This window comes from Engystomops pustulosus, chromosome 5 (genome assembly GCF_040894005.1).
Source record: "Engystomops pustulosus chromosome 5, aEngPut4.maternal, whole genome shotgun sequence".
NCBI classification, from domain to species: domain Eukaryota; kingdom Metazoa; phylum Chordata; class Amphibia; order Anura; family Leptodactylidae; genus Engystomops; species Engystomops pustulosus.
In genome coordinates, this window is record NC_092415.1 from 92680161 (window position 1) to 92694871 (window position 14711).

Consider the following 14711-nt stretch of genomic DNA (forward strand, 5'->3'; position numbering starts at 1 on the left):
AGGACACTAACTATAGATAGCAATGTTTCGAAGTGGTTGCTTCTCTTCAATATAATGTAGGGAAATGGCTTAGTTGAGAGGCTTTTGTCTAGGGTCAGGAAGTTAGGATTCTTCTACGGAGACCTTATTTGAATATTTCCCAGAATCCCCTAATAGAACATGAAAGGCTATAAAAGTCTGCATATGCCTGCAAGGCAGTCTTAATTGACAAAGTCTCCGTAAGGAGAACTCTTAGGGTGGTGGTACACATGGCATTTTGAACCCATTTTTAGTCCATTAAAAAATGCATCCGTTTTTTGACAGCTTTTCCCAATTATCTTTTTTCAGTCATATCTTTGTTTCACATATCTGTAATTTTAGATAATTGTATTTGTCATGCAAATTAGCTTCTTTGTGAACCATTGGGTGGCCATGTCCATTTATGCCCTTTTACTTCTCTTATATGCCTTTTTAACATTGGGTATAAAAAATATTATATAAAGGGATAGGACTGGGTTGTCTATAAAAAAAAAAAGAAGAACTGCACCAGCAGACTAAAAAGCATATTTGTATGAACATAAAAAAATGACATTTCCTCTAAAATGACAGCTCACCAGAGAACAAGAAAATTTCTTAAATGTCCTGCAATTCTGGTTTAAAGTGTGGGGTGAAATGAGAGCTGCCAGACTCCCTTTTAAGAAAGCCGTCAGGCATACCACAATATCTCTTTTTTTGGCATTACTTCTTTTATAATTAAAATGATCAAGTCATGTTTAAAATAAATAAATTAAAAATTGCCTACAAAGTCAAGTCTGAAAGGGAAGCGTCACTTAACCCTACCTTGCATTGGACTCTATAGCTCCTTGAGCTATGTTCCGTGTATAAATTAAAAATTGAATGAGAATATTTTACAACATTTTTTGAAGCAGAGATTTTCTGCTTTAAAAATGTCACCAAAAGCATGGTCCTATGATACTAGAGAGACCACGAAAACAGTGCCTAAAGTGCCACTCCCTCACCTGCCTCTCAGATTTTGATTCCTTTAAGTTGTGGGGGGATGTTGTATACACATTCTCGTTTATAGTTGACTTTAGAGACTATTTTTTTTAGGTAAATGGACATTTTTGAACATAAAAAAAGAGAATGCTAAAAAGGATATTTCATACCCAACAAGAGGATGCTGGTGTCTTTGTGGTGTAAAAGCTGGTGACTGCATCACACTGGTAGTTGATGTATTGCAGGTTTTAATCCCATTATGCTCACATCCAGTGGCGTAACTTGAAGCTAATGGGCCCCAGAACAAAGTCTGTGCAAGGCCCCTGACTATAATGTATGGTATACAGCACTTGTCTTCTCATATGGGAAATTGACACCTTATGGGCCCTCTAAACCTCTTGGGCCCGGTTGTGACTGCACCCTCTGCACCCCCTCAAGTTACGCCAACACCTCTTCTTTAGCCAATTTACCTTACTTTTTATGAAACTTTTTTGGATCGAAGATTTTTTATTGGCAAGTTTTATATAATGGAACAAGACACAAATATACCACTAATATACATTTTCAAAAAAATCTAAAATGTATAAAAAAAATAATTGGCTTTATTATAGAATCTGTATTATGGCCAGTAACATTTTTCTAGAACCAAACTTCATCATGGGGAGAGGTAGGTAATTCATTATGGTCTCTTCTTTGATACAATTTTAAAGAGTGAATAAAACAGAATTGAAAAGTTACAATAAATTCTTAGAGTAACTTCACACATTAAGTAGCAGCTGAGGATTCTCAATTTAATACTGCAGCATTGCAAAAATGCTGACAAAGGCTTTTTTTTAGAATCCCCATAGCATATAGTATTGAAACCTGCCACGAACTAAGAAGGGCATTCCTGGTGACAGGTTCGCTTTCAGGTCATCGCAGCTCATTTCTGTGGTTTACTGTATGGCTCCAGGATTACCGCTTGGGTTAATCCCGCAGCCATTCCACCCTTAAACCTTTTAAATATGTGTCATTATAAATAGTTTATGTGAAATAAAACATTGAACTGGGATGACCAGATCTGTCAAATGAATGGATAAGTATGACTTGAAGGAAATCTACCACTAGTGATCTACTTTCTGAAGTAGTTCCAGATGTAGATTTCCCCTCCCTGCCCCATGCCCAAACCGTTTTTACCCAACTCTGGTATGCAGCCTTTGCCAAAATGAACTTAATTTTTTGTTTGTGCCAATTAATTGCAGGGGCTACTGGGGCGTGAAGTAGCCTCAGAGTTTTGAGGGAAAAGGGTACTCCACACCCCCAGTTGCCCCTGCAGATCTGGCTACCAACTCGTCTTTTTGGATCAGGTGCGTCTCTGCTAAAATGCGAGCTCTGCACACGTGCAGTACCTCCTGATACACTGCTGGTGACGCAGAACAGTAGCTACTGCGCTTACACAGAACTCATATGCTGCTGGCAACGTGCCCAAACGAGACTAGCGGGTAGGCGGGTATGCAGGGGCTACTGTGGCATGGCGCCCTCTGCCTTGGAGCTCTCCCGAGTTTACTCCACACCACCAGTTGCCCCTGCAATTAATTTGCATGTAGAAGAAATAAAGTTTTAGCAAAGACTGCAGAGTTAGGTAAAAACATTTTGGGGATAGAGCAGGGAGGGAGAATCTACATCAGGAACTACTTCAGAAAGTAGATATTAATAGTTATTGGTTTTTAACAATAGCTCTGTGCCCAAATGGACAAACTTTTCAACACAATAAACGAGAGGACTACAACATGGGAGTATTCAGACACACCAAAACAAATATGCTGCCAAAAGTATGTTACGCATACATGTTTAAAACATATATGAAGTAAAGGGATGTGACTGACATGGTCTTATAAAGGTCATTGCTCGCAGCATGGAAATTAAGGACTGAGGAAGACAACATGCCAGGTGTCCAGTCTGGTACTATATTCTTTGAAACACAGGGGAGCATGGCAGGGAGATTTTGTAAGGAGGACTTAACTCACCTGGCAAAGATGCATAACCATTTTCTAGAAGCAGATGCATGCACAAAAATAAAACTGTCAACTGAATTAATTTGCCATGTATGGCTTGCAGATTTTAATCTAGGCAGAAGTAAATATAAATCCTCTAAAAAGGATAGAAGTTTACCTCTCTTTTTGCGAGGAGCACATTTGGGACAATATGAGGCAAGCATCGACCCAGCATCAGCATGACTCCATTCTCACTGTCAGCAATCCTGGACACCTGCACAAGACACAAAATAAGCTGAAGCAACCAAACTGGATTCTAGTTATTCAACCTAGAAATAAATTTGCAATAGATAGTTTGTAATAGAGATGGATTATTCAGGCAATACACACATAACATTACTAAGTAGTAGATTACCTCTGATCCTAAACGACTGTCAGCTGACATGCGACAGAACGAAAGCAGAGCTTGATGGAAGGCTGGAGATAGTTTTCTGTTGGACAGGATACAAACAAAGTTACATCATGGCTACTATAAACAATTCATTAGTGAAACAAGCAGCTTCCTACTAATGTTCTGCACAGAAAATGTTTATGCAGTTTAAGTTTAAGAACAGGTTCAAGCAGTTTACCGATTCGGCTGATCAAACTGGATGCCATCTTTGAGGGGGGATGTGCACAGTAGGGCCTTCTTGGATATTTTTGACAGGTCAGGACTTGGTGGAATATCTTGTGCTGGCTGGAAGTCTGTTTCACTGAGCTCTACAGCTTGTCTGAAGTCAGCTTTTTCACATTTACTGTCACTGTCTGATGTTCGGATATCTATATAATGGTCGCTTTCTTCTGAAGTCTGGCTCTGGAGTCTGGGTGGAGGAACATCATGTGGCTCAGGAATAACTGCTGCCCCAGAGTTTGCTCTGTAAGTTTCAATTTCCCTGAAATCACAAAGCAGATTTTAAGCAGAAGCACAATATGACAAACATCTAAACAGTACTGAATGCTGTATTACAGTAAAAATGTCATTAGATGTACACAATTCTGTTTGTTACAAAAAATTACAGGGGAGGTAGAAATACAGAGGATTCAAGCATTGTGAATACGCATGCGCCAATTTACCTGATCTCTTTCACCTGCTATGTACTTCTTTTTTAAACCTGTTTTGCAAGTGTAATGTTCAGACCATGATTAAGAACTAGATATTTTTGTTTGAAAAGCTTAGGCGCTCTGGAAGGACACATCTGATGATGACGACTTATCTTTTTTTTAACGCATGGAATACAAATTACTTTTTAACGAATACAGGAATCTTTTTTTGGAGTGCTGGATCCCAAGTTCGCTTCTCCTTTGGAATGATTCAGCCGATCGACGCGGCCTTATTGCTAATGTGCACCCTCCACCACGCCATTTGGGAATGAAGATATGTGAGCAAGCTGACTAACTCAAATTTTGCTTTTGTTTCTACTTTCAGGATTAAATTTTTAACATGGCAGACTCCCTTTAAAACCTAGTATATCCGTATACACATCACTCCACTTGGGAAACAGGTGCACAAGTAGGGTACCACCCCGATTAAATAAATATAGAAGTAGTAACTCGGCACTCATATGTTGAACAAATTTGAAAACATTTTATTCCATCCAAATACGGTATATGCAATCCACCTAATTTTTGATGTTTCAGTTAATTCATGACCTTCCCCAGCAAAATTGTGGAATGTATACAAATAGTACAGTAAGTACAAAAGCATCTACAGGGAACGAAAAGTCTGAGAAAAGCCTGCTGACAACAGATGACAAAATAATTTTATGAGATAATATATACTGATACAGAAGATACTATACAGCACATTTGTGATTCATCTACGATGGCCCCTAATCCTATGATATTTTGGAATACATTTTGTACCAGTCACAGTATTTTAAAATCTGTTTTGCCTGTGACTATCTATAATTACTTTTGTACTTACTGTACTATTTGTAAACATCCCACAGGTTTCTAATAAAGGTCATGAGTTGACCGAAATGTCAAAAATTAAGTGGATTGCATGTATTTAGATGAAATAGAATATTTTTCAAATCTGTTCAACATATCAGTGCCGAGTTACTACTTCTCCCTTTAAAACCTTAACTGTTACAGTATGTTAACCAATTGGTGAATAAACCTCATCTTCACTACTTTGATTAAAAAAAAACAGAATAGGTAGCGATCCTAGGTCCTCCATGTAGCTATGTGACAGCAGACAATTGTGAAGAACCATGTCCATAAAGGCACAAAAGAAGTGGTCAGCTGGGCGAGGGTTCGCTTAAATGATGGAAATCAACGTGGCGCAGGTGGAGGGGTGAAACTTGCCCTGGGCAAGCTCCTGGTTTCATGGGTTTTACCAGAAATCGTACTATTTGTATACTTAAATTACCCTCCAATCAAGAAGGGAAAGAAGGGACACTGATACAAATATTTTTGGATAAAAAACTATGAATAACCTTTATTAATAATACAGGGTATAATACAATATAAAAAAGAACAGAGAAAAACCATGGAGACAAATCATGTGGCCTCACCGTGGAGAATATCCACAAAATACAGCAAAGTATAGGGTGGTTGGACACAAAGACCAAAAAGGGCGGTCGCACTCCAGGCAAAGTGGAGCTAGTGAGTCTGTATATATGGAATGGACAACTGGTGGCCAGAAGGACAGTGCCTTATGAAGACTGTCCCATGTCTGTGCTCATATGCAGGGAGGACAGGTGGCCTCGAGGCTCTGGATATATTGTGCCAGGGGACTTAACAGTAAGGCTACCAGTTCTTACCTATTGAGTGTAGTATGCTCCACCGCCCGGAAGAACGCCTCCCGGCGGGTCCAACCACCCTATACTTTGCTTTATTTTGTGGATATTCTCCACGGTGAGGCCACATGATTTGTCTCCATGGTTTTTCTCTGTTCTTTTTTATATTGTATTATACCCTGTATTATTAATAAAGGTTATTCATAGTTTTTTATCCAAAAATATTTGTATCAGTGTCCCTTCTTTCCCTTCTTGATTGGAGGGTAATTTTGGTTTTCATTAGTGTTTGTAGTGGCACTATCTAGGTGCGGTGATATGAATTAGGGGGTTTAGCTAAAACAGTAATGATGACATTATAAGCAGCCTTTAATTAGGCCTCCCCTCTAAGTCTGATCCTATTCGTAAGTTTGTATTGTATTTGTATACTTACTAGATCTGTGTACTCTGTATGGAAAATTATTTATAAGGGAATCTGTCACCACAATTTACTTACCCAATTTAACTGCTATAATCCCCCAGCAGCTATCTCCAATCCTTCCCCCCTTTAGCTGTGTCATCCCTGGGTGCTGCCAGATATGAAGCTGGAGCCCTGAAGTGCTCTGCCAAAGCACTTGAGTCTCATTTTCATATTGCAAGTGAAGTATTGGCATGGAAGGAGCAGCTGGATGAAACAATAAAGGCATGGGTGGCATGTGTGGGAATAGCTCTATATAAGGCAGTTAGGTAGGTAAATCATGGGGATAAACCCCTTTAAAAGGGTTTCTGGGTGGTGGGAAACACAAAAAAAGAAAGAAAAACCTGAGAAGAACTAGTTGGGAATTGACTGGACTGCACTGAAGAACTCCGAGGATTCTGGCACCCAGGAAAAAAATCAGGGACCTAGGAACAGATATCTGCATGCTAGGGCGCCAGGATGTAATTAATAAACAGTTTTGGAACTACGTGTACCAGCTTCAATGGAATAAAATCGCTCACCATTACACAACCTACAGTATGAGTTAATGGTGTAACTTTGTTTGTATTACTAGAGTAATTTATAATGCTGCAAAAGGGAAAATGCTGTCGGTGTGATCCACAATTGAGTTACACCTTCCTGTTATGTGTATTAGAGCCTCGGAGGAAGCATCGTAACATATACAAATGATGCAGGAATGCATTAGGTGTTACGATATAATTGGACAGAATGATGAGTGTCATCACTGTCTCTAATCCAACTTTCTACAATTAGCAAACTCTTTGCCCCAAGATTAGTTTACTAAAAGGAATACAATACAAAAATAGTTAATATTCATTATCCCTCTATAACAGTGGTTCTCAACCTGTGGGTCGGGACCCCAGCGGGGGTCGAACGACCAAAACCGGGGGTCGCCTAAAGCCATCGGAGACGCAATTTTATTGTATTTTTACTGCGAGTTGCATGGTTTGGGGTCACCACAGCATGAGGAACTGTATTGCGGGGTCACAGCATTAGAAAGGTTGAGAACCACTGCTCTATAACCTTAGGCCTTCACACAAAAGTATGATTTGCCCTATCAGGAACAGAAGGCAGAGTGAAAACCTTCCGTTCACTGAGTATTTATCTATAACGTAAGAACATAACCAAGCCTTCGACACAGATGAGTACTGGGCCAAAGCCAGTTGATTCTTGCCTTGTCAAAAACTATAATATATGATACAGGGAGATAAGCGGAGCTCTGATGTACAGGTTTATATGATGCAGGGAAGAACAAATCCTGACAAAATTCATAGTAGAGATCGCCCTCTCTTTATCAGTGTACAGACAGTCCCCGGGTTACTTACAAGATAGGTTTGTTCTTAAAGGGCCTCTACCACCAGATTGAAGGACTATATGCAAATGAGGGGGCTCCTGGCTCCATTAACACATATGGAGCCTGGAGCCCCTAAGGCTCATTTGCATACAATTCTTCATCCTGGTGGTAGATGCCCTTTAAGTTGAATTTGTAAGTAAGCTGAAACTGAATATTTTATAATTGTAGCTCCAGACAATTTTTTTTGCCCCAGTGACAACTGGAGTTCCAAAATCTTTTGCTATAATGGGACCAAGGATTATTAATGAAGCTTCATTACAGACACCTTATAGCTGATCATTGAAGCCTCGGACTAAAGTAAAGCATCCAAAGAGCTTAACCAGAAGTCACAGTGGCCAGAGATGTCTGTCTGTAAGTCAGGTGTCCTTAAGTAGGGGACCGCCTGTGAGTCATATCATATCTCGCTCTAAGATTCTAAGGTGGGGCAGTACAAAATACCAAACATGTTCTCTTTTGCCACAGATCAGTGTAAGTGGATGTCCAATCTGACAGCGGATAAAGGTAGATGGACAGATGGATATCTGTAAAAATGATTGCCCCAACGCCAAGACGGTAGTGACTCTTAACCTCTACATGTTATCCCCCTGACAACTCATTCCACAGGACATCTGTCAATTTATATTTTTTTCTTTTTGTACTAGTTTTAAGTGCTCTAGGGTATATGAGCCCTCAGGAGATGGATTGCTCATATAGTACCTGTCACTATTACCTCCAAGTTTTCAATATACCAGCAGCAGATTTACATACCTCTGGAGGATCCCAATTTGATCCAGTAAAGCTTCTTTCTCATCATTACATTGCCTTATTCTATTTTCTAATACTTGCACCAATTCAGAGGACTATAAAAAAAAAAAAAAAAAAAAAAAAGGTTAAATAAAATACATAAGACTTTTATTAACTGGGTATAAATGATGTAACTTCTTAATGATCAAGTACATTAAGTCTGACTTTGAACTTAATAAAGGGTTAAGAATTCCTGGCCTTTGTCTGATCATTCAAAGTGCAAGGAAAAATAAATTTACAAATGCAGAGCAAGAAATCTCCAAAAAAAGAAGTTTTCTGCTCTTAGACCAATCTTCATTTAGGAAATGCTGTGGAGGTGGTAATATCTACTAAGCAGAATACAAAGAGGAGACAATTCCTTAAACTCTATAAAACATCTTTGATACTCTACAGTTTCTCACCTGTACAGGTAAAGGCTCCACCACATGACTCTCAGCTCTTGGGAGTAGCTGCAGATCGTCCTCATCTACATTTACTGCAGCATCGGCTGTGTCTTTCACTACAGCTTGGTGGCTGCCAAAATTTCTATAAAGCTGCAACAGATCTGGAGGTTTTGGGGTGTTTAACCCTACATCATCCCAAAGTTCAAAGTCCTGAAATACAAAAAGCAGAATTAAGGCTGGAAATAGATTTATTTTCTGTTTGCTTCATGTGGCCATGTGTGACGAGGCCCACAGTAATCTACCGAATTTACTATATTTCCCACCTTAGCAGCTATGTAATTGGAGATTGGACTGGTAGTTCAATCTTCAGATAGCATTGTGCCATTTCAAATGGGGAGGACCCAACTAAGGCTACATTCACACTGCCGCAAGGGGGGGCGTATATACGCCCAAAGTATATACCGCCGATATACATCCCCCATAGACAGCAAGGGATGCGCCATACATCCCTATTGAGAGGTGAGGGGGCGAGCAGCGCTGCCGTGTGCCTGCTGTGCTACGGTATGGCAAGCAACAGCAGTGTGCATGTAGCCTTACAGTTACAGTGCAAGCCTGCTAAGGAGACCTTTAAGTGTAACATATACATAGAAAAGATAGAGCTCAGTCCTGAGTCCTTTTCATACGCTTTATCTGCGCATGAAAAACGCATTGAAATTGCATTGAAAACTAGCATGAAAAACTGCGACACTGAACAAACTCTGACTGAAAACTGATTGAACTCTGATGAAAAATGTCAGTTTTTCACTGACCAAACCCTGATCGCTCCCTCATCAGACTCAGAAGTGATCTGCAACACAAGTGTGGAATGGGCCCAACACTATAAAAAAACAATATCACTAATGTCATTCATGAAAAAAGAAAAATTGAAATTAGCCAATAAAGGGAAATAGTCATCCATGTGTTGCTCAATCCCTCTTCCCATTATCCATGCTTCTGATCCTTCCTGATTGCTCACAACCACTCCCTACTGTACATTCACACAGGGGCAAAGCTTACCGCACAAGTGTGAGAATTGCTCGATGTGGATCAGTGAACATGGAGGTTGTGAAGGTGCAAGATGGAGGGGTTTTGAGTGAGCAGGAAAGGGGGCTTAAAAGGGAACAGGAAGGACGAGGCGCGTGGATGAAAAGAAGAGGGATTAAGCACCACAAGACATGCATTTTACTTTTGAAGTTTCCCCCCACTTCCTTGAGACTTCGCACAGGATTCAAGTTGTACAAAAGGATAGGGATGCCCAAAAAATGTATAACAAATTATAAAGATTTTATTATAAATTCAAGTACATACATTTAAAAACATTAAAAAAGCACTAACTGTGCAAAGAACAGTCCAGACAACCCCGTGCCCATCAAGTGTTAGTAATAATAAGGTACAAGTATATCAACAGCCATAAATAAATATAGACAAGATAAGTAACAAATCCACAAGTGTGGATTCTGACATGGAGCTAGGCAAGTTAATTTCTTTAAATCTTGGTATTTTAAAATGCACTATTTTTAGCGCAAGACCATGCTTCTTTTTATAAACCACGCCCTTTTGCCAAACTAGTGGCAGGTGTGGCAAGAAAACAATTCATAGATGTGGTGCAGAATTCTGTCGTAAACAGATTTATAAATCTCCCCCATTATGTGAAAAAAATGTTGGAGAATGTGCACTCCATGGGGAATATGCAAACTCAGCAAGTGTAATATAATGATATCTTCAGTTGTTCACATCCAACTATTAGGGATTCAAATCACTGCATGTCTAACGTAACGGGGAGCAGTCCCCCCCCCCACCCTTGGGAAACAGCTACTCCATGTGATCTTTTCAAATATATGAAAACACCCATCACTGGGCTTAGCAACGCCCCCTGCTCCTCTACAGCCAACCCCGAGTGTTGGGAGTTATTCATATATTTGAAAAGGTCACATGTTTCCCAAGGGTGGGGGGAACTGCTCCTTTCCAGCCCCTCCCAATTGGCAACTGCCTAGTCACACAGCAAATGCTAATGAAAGGTACAATATAACATATATTTTTTTCTGTAAAACCAATTTTTAATACAAAAACACTTTGGCAGTGTATGTACTATGCTCTGTGGGGACTGGGGAGTGCTAATAATGGGTCTCCTGGTGACAGGTTCCCTTTAAGGCCAAAAGAGGCTGAGTCCAGTAGGGGTTAAGACATAGTAGTTTGCCACATTTATGGCTGTCCTTCCAATTTATTGATCCACTGATGCGAATACAGTTCATAGAAAAAGTATTTAGCCTGCCACCAATTGTGCAAGTTCTCCCACTTAAAAAGATGAGAGGCCTGTAATTAGCATCATAGGTAGACCACAACTAGGAGAGAAATTGTGAAAACAAATGCAGAAAATCACATGGTCTGTCAATATTGGTAATATATTATGGAAATGAGTATTTGGTCACATACAAACAAGTTAGATTTCTGGCTCTCACAGATCTGTAACTTCTTCTTTAACCCCTTCCCGTTATTTTGTTTTTATTTTTCACTCCCCACCTTCAAAAATCTATAACTTTTTTTTATTTTTCCATGTACAGAGCTGTGTTATGGCTTATTTTCTGCATAACAAATTGCACTTCAAAATGTTGGTATTTGATTAAACTTCCTTATAAGATCAATTGGGAGAGAGATCTCAAGATCTCTCTGTCCATAACTCAATGGCAAAAATCATTAGAGGTAACGCACTCCTTGTTTAGGTGTGTGGCACACCAAGAGGCTATAATAAAATCTCAAATGAGATGGTATTTTACCCCCTCACGGTTACATAGAATATTTCCTTCTTCCCCCCCGGGTTGCTGGAGACTTTGTGGGCAGAGAGGCACACTATTACACACTTTGTGGCTATGTCCTAAAATCAGAGCTCTATGGAAGGAAGCTCTATCTATAATCTCTAACCTTGGCGTCTCAGAAAATTTGGATTTCCTGGAAAAAACCCTGCTACTTAGATGTTAACAAGCTCCCCTTTAATGTGCGAACTGTAGTGGCTCATGTGATAACGGCCACCAAATTAGCTTTAACCAGACACTGGAAAGAATCCCCTGCCCGTCCATCCGAGAAGTCATAGAGCAAGTAAATACAAATTACGCTTATGAGAAAGCTCTCTCCCTTCAGTACAATTCTCTAGCCGTTTTTACCAAACAGTGGGGTGTCTGGGCAACCTCAAAATTTTTCCAGGAATAGGAGATGGAATATGTACCTATACTTCCTGAATTCATGGGCAAAGTTATTTTACCTGTTTCAATATGTGAATGTTTATTGTTTACTCCCTTTATTGTCGTTCTCGTTTCCTGAGAAGCCTACGATAACAGTTACAGATGGACTGATCGCAGATGAATAAGATGTCCAGGATAATCCGCAGCAGTATACATATCTAGCTCATGTCGGATGGAACACTATTCACTCTCTCATCAACATTAAAGACAGACTTTGGACTTACCCTAACCTAACATCTTATGGATAGCTGTCGACCTAGCTTAAGTTGACAAATCAATGTGTTGAATGCCTAACTGACATCAAGAAGGGTTAGCTGTCTTGAGAGTTGATTATAAGTTTGTGAAATGACTATATGTTATGTGAACTCACACTGTAACCTGATTAATGTATGCTTCTCTTTGTTAAATAAAAAGTTAAAAAAATAAATAAATAAAAATGTTGGTATTTAATATTCCACGCCATGTACTGGAAAGCAGGAAAAAATTCCAAATGCAGTGGGCTTAGATTTTACGGATTTCGCTGTATGCCCCAAATGACATTCTTTGGGTTGGTACGATTACGGGTATACCACATTTGTATAGGTTTTATAATGTTTTCATACATTTACAAATATTAAACCCTCCTGTATAAAATAAACATTTTTGGATTTTGCCATCTTCTGACACTAATAACTTTTTTATACTTTGGTGTATAGAGCTTTGGGTGGTGTCATTTTTTTGCGACTTTTGATGAAGTTTTCAATGTTTTAGGACTATACGACCTTTTGATCACGTTTTATAGAATTTTTTTATATTTTTTAAAATGGCAAAAAAGTGCCATTTTGAAAAAATGTTTTTATATTTTGATAGATCGGGCATTTTCGGACGCAGCGATACCTAATGTGTCTATGATTTTTACTGTTTATTCATATTCAGTTCTAGGGAAAGGGGGGCGATTTAAATTAAGGGGTTTTTTTTTAGATTTTTTAAAAAAAACTTTTTATTTTTAAAATTTTTCAGACTCCCTAGGGTAGCCCTCTCCATGCATCCGCACCCGGCATGTGACGTAATACGACGTCACATGTCGGTAAGGGGTTAAGAGTCTTTGTCTTCCACTCATTGCCTGTAGTAATGGCTCAATATAAAAGACCTGTCCACAACCTCAAACAGTCACACTCCAAACTTCACTATGGTGAAGACTAAGGGTGATGTCACACATGGCGTTTTTAGGCCGTTTTTGGGCGTTTTTAGTTAGTGCGTTATCAGATAGTAAAAAAACGCATGCTTTTTTTGTCCGTTTTAATTGCGCAAATTCGTAAAACCGGACAAAAACATGTGCGTTTTCAAAAAACACAAGCGTTTTTTTTACGATCTGAAAACGCACTAACTAAAAACAGCCCAAAAACGGGCTAAAAACGCCATGTGTAACATCACCCTAAAGAGATGTTGAAGGACATCAGAAACAAAATTCAGGCTCAGAAGAATGAATCTGCAATAGGCATGCAACTTGGTGTGAAGAAATTATTGCTGAGGGAGCAATAATTAGAAAATGGAAAACATACAAGAACACTCAAAATCTTCCTCGATAAGGGGCTCCATGCAAGATCTCACCCCGTGGGATCAAAATGATCACAAGAATGGCGAGTAAAAATCCCAGAACCACATAGGAGGACCTAGTGAATGACCTGCGTAACAAAGGCTACCTTTAGTAACACACTTCGAAGACAGGGATCCTGCAGTGCAAACTCATCTGAAGTTTGCTACAAAGCATTTGGATGTTCCAGAAGAGTATTGAGAGAATGGTCATATAATCACATGAAACCAAACTAGAATTGTTAGAAACACAACTCATGATGTTTGGAGGAGAGTGAATGAAGTTGCATCCAAATAACACCATATCTACTGTGAAGCATGGGGGTGGCAGTCTTCAGATCTCAACTCCATAGAAAACCTTTGGAGGGAGTTGAAAGTCCGTGTCACCCAGAGAAAGCCCCAAAACATCATTACTCTAGAGGAGATCTGCATGGGAGAATAGGCCAACATGCCAGCAACAGTGTTTGCCAACCTTGTGGAGACAGAAAACACTTGACCTTTATCATTGCCAGGATACAGAACAAAGTATTGAGATTAACTTTTGTTATTTCCCAAATACTTTTTTCCACTATAATTTGCAAATAAATTCTTTCAAAATCAGACAATGGGATTTTCTGGAATTGTTTTCACATCTCGTCTTTCATAGTTGAGGTCTACCTATGATGTCTCTTTTTAAGTGGGAGAACTTGCACAATTGGTGGCTCACTAAGTACTTTTTTCCCCACTGTATATGAGAGATGTTCAACCCTGGGAAATATAACTTTGAAAAGGGTTTTGTCTTTCCCATAAACAGGATGATAATTCAAGAGGACCTTTCACCAGCTTTCCAAATTTCCTTATGCCATTTAATATGGTGCCACGGAATCTTGAAGTTTTCTTTCTAGCTTATTCCTTATCAGTCTGTGTTAATTTTGGATCTCTACTGTTAGGCGAGTGGAGTCAGCTCCAACCGATGACAATCCATCTGATGGAGAGCTTAAAGGAAATCTACCATTTGATTTCATGCATTATGTACCAAACATACCTTAAGAATGCAGAAGCTACACTGATGCAGAAGCATATCTCGCTTAATCCCTGAGCTGAGTGGCTGAAAAAAATTATAACATTCCAGACCTTGGGAAACTGGGTTGGATTCAGCCTG

The 14711-nt window shown here is 39.4% G+C and overlaps 1 protein-coding gene across 8 annotated transcripts in view; it reads right to left on the bottom strand.

The window, feature by feature from the left end:
* Nucleotides 1–14711, bottom strand: part of RELCH (RAB11 binding and LisH domain, coiled-coil and HEAT repeat containing) — an 85847-nt gene that overhangs the window by 46304 nt on the left and 24832 nt on the right. For 5 of the 8 annotated variants that reach the window (XR_011855787.1, XM_072152704.1, XM_072152705.1 and 2 more), the window contains 6 exons: nt 8742–8933; nt 8305–8396; nt 3578–3880; nt 3364–3439; nt 3127–3222; nt 2982–3005 (listed from right to left, as the gene is read on the bottom strand). Coding sequence is in view for 7 of the 8 variants with exons in the window: in XM_072152704.1 (XP_072008805.1) it covers nt 2982–3005; nt 3127–3222; nt 3364–3439; nt 3578–3880; nt 8305–8396; nt 8742–8933 (783 nt within the window). In the remaining variant the exon portion in view is untranslated. The remainder of the gene's footprint in view (nt 1–2981; nt 3006–3126; nt 3223–3363; nt 3440–3577; nt 3881–8304; nt 8397–8741; nt 8934–14711) is intronic. The other 3 variants (XM_072152708.1, XM_072152710.1, XM_072152706.1) reach the window with 1 other exon arrangement.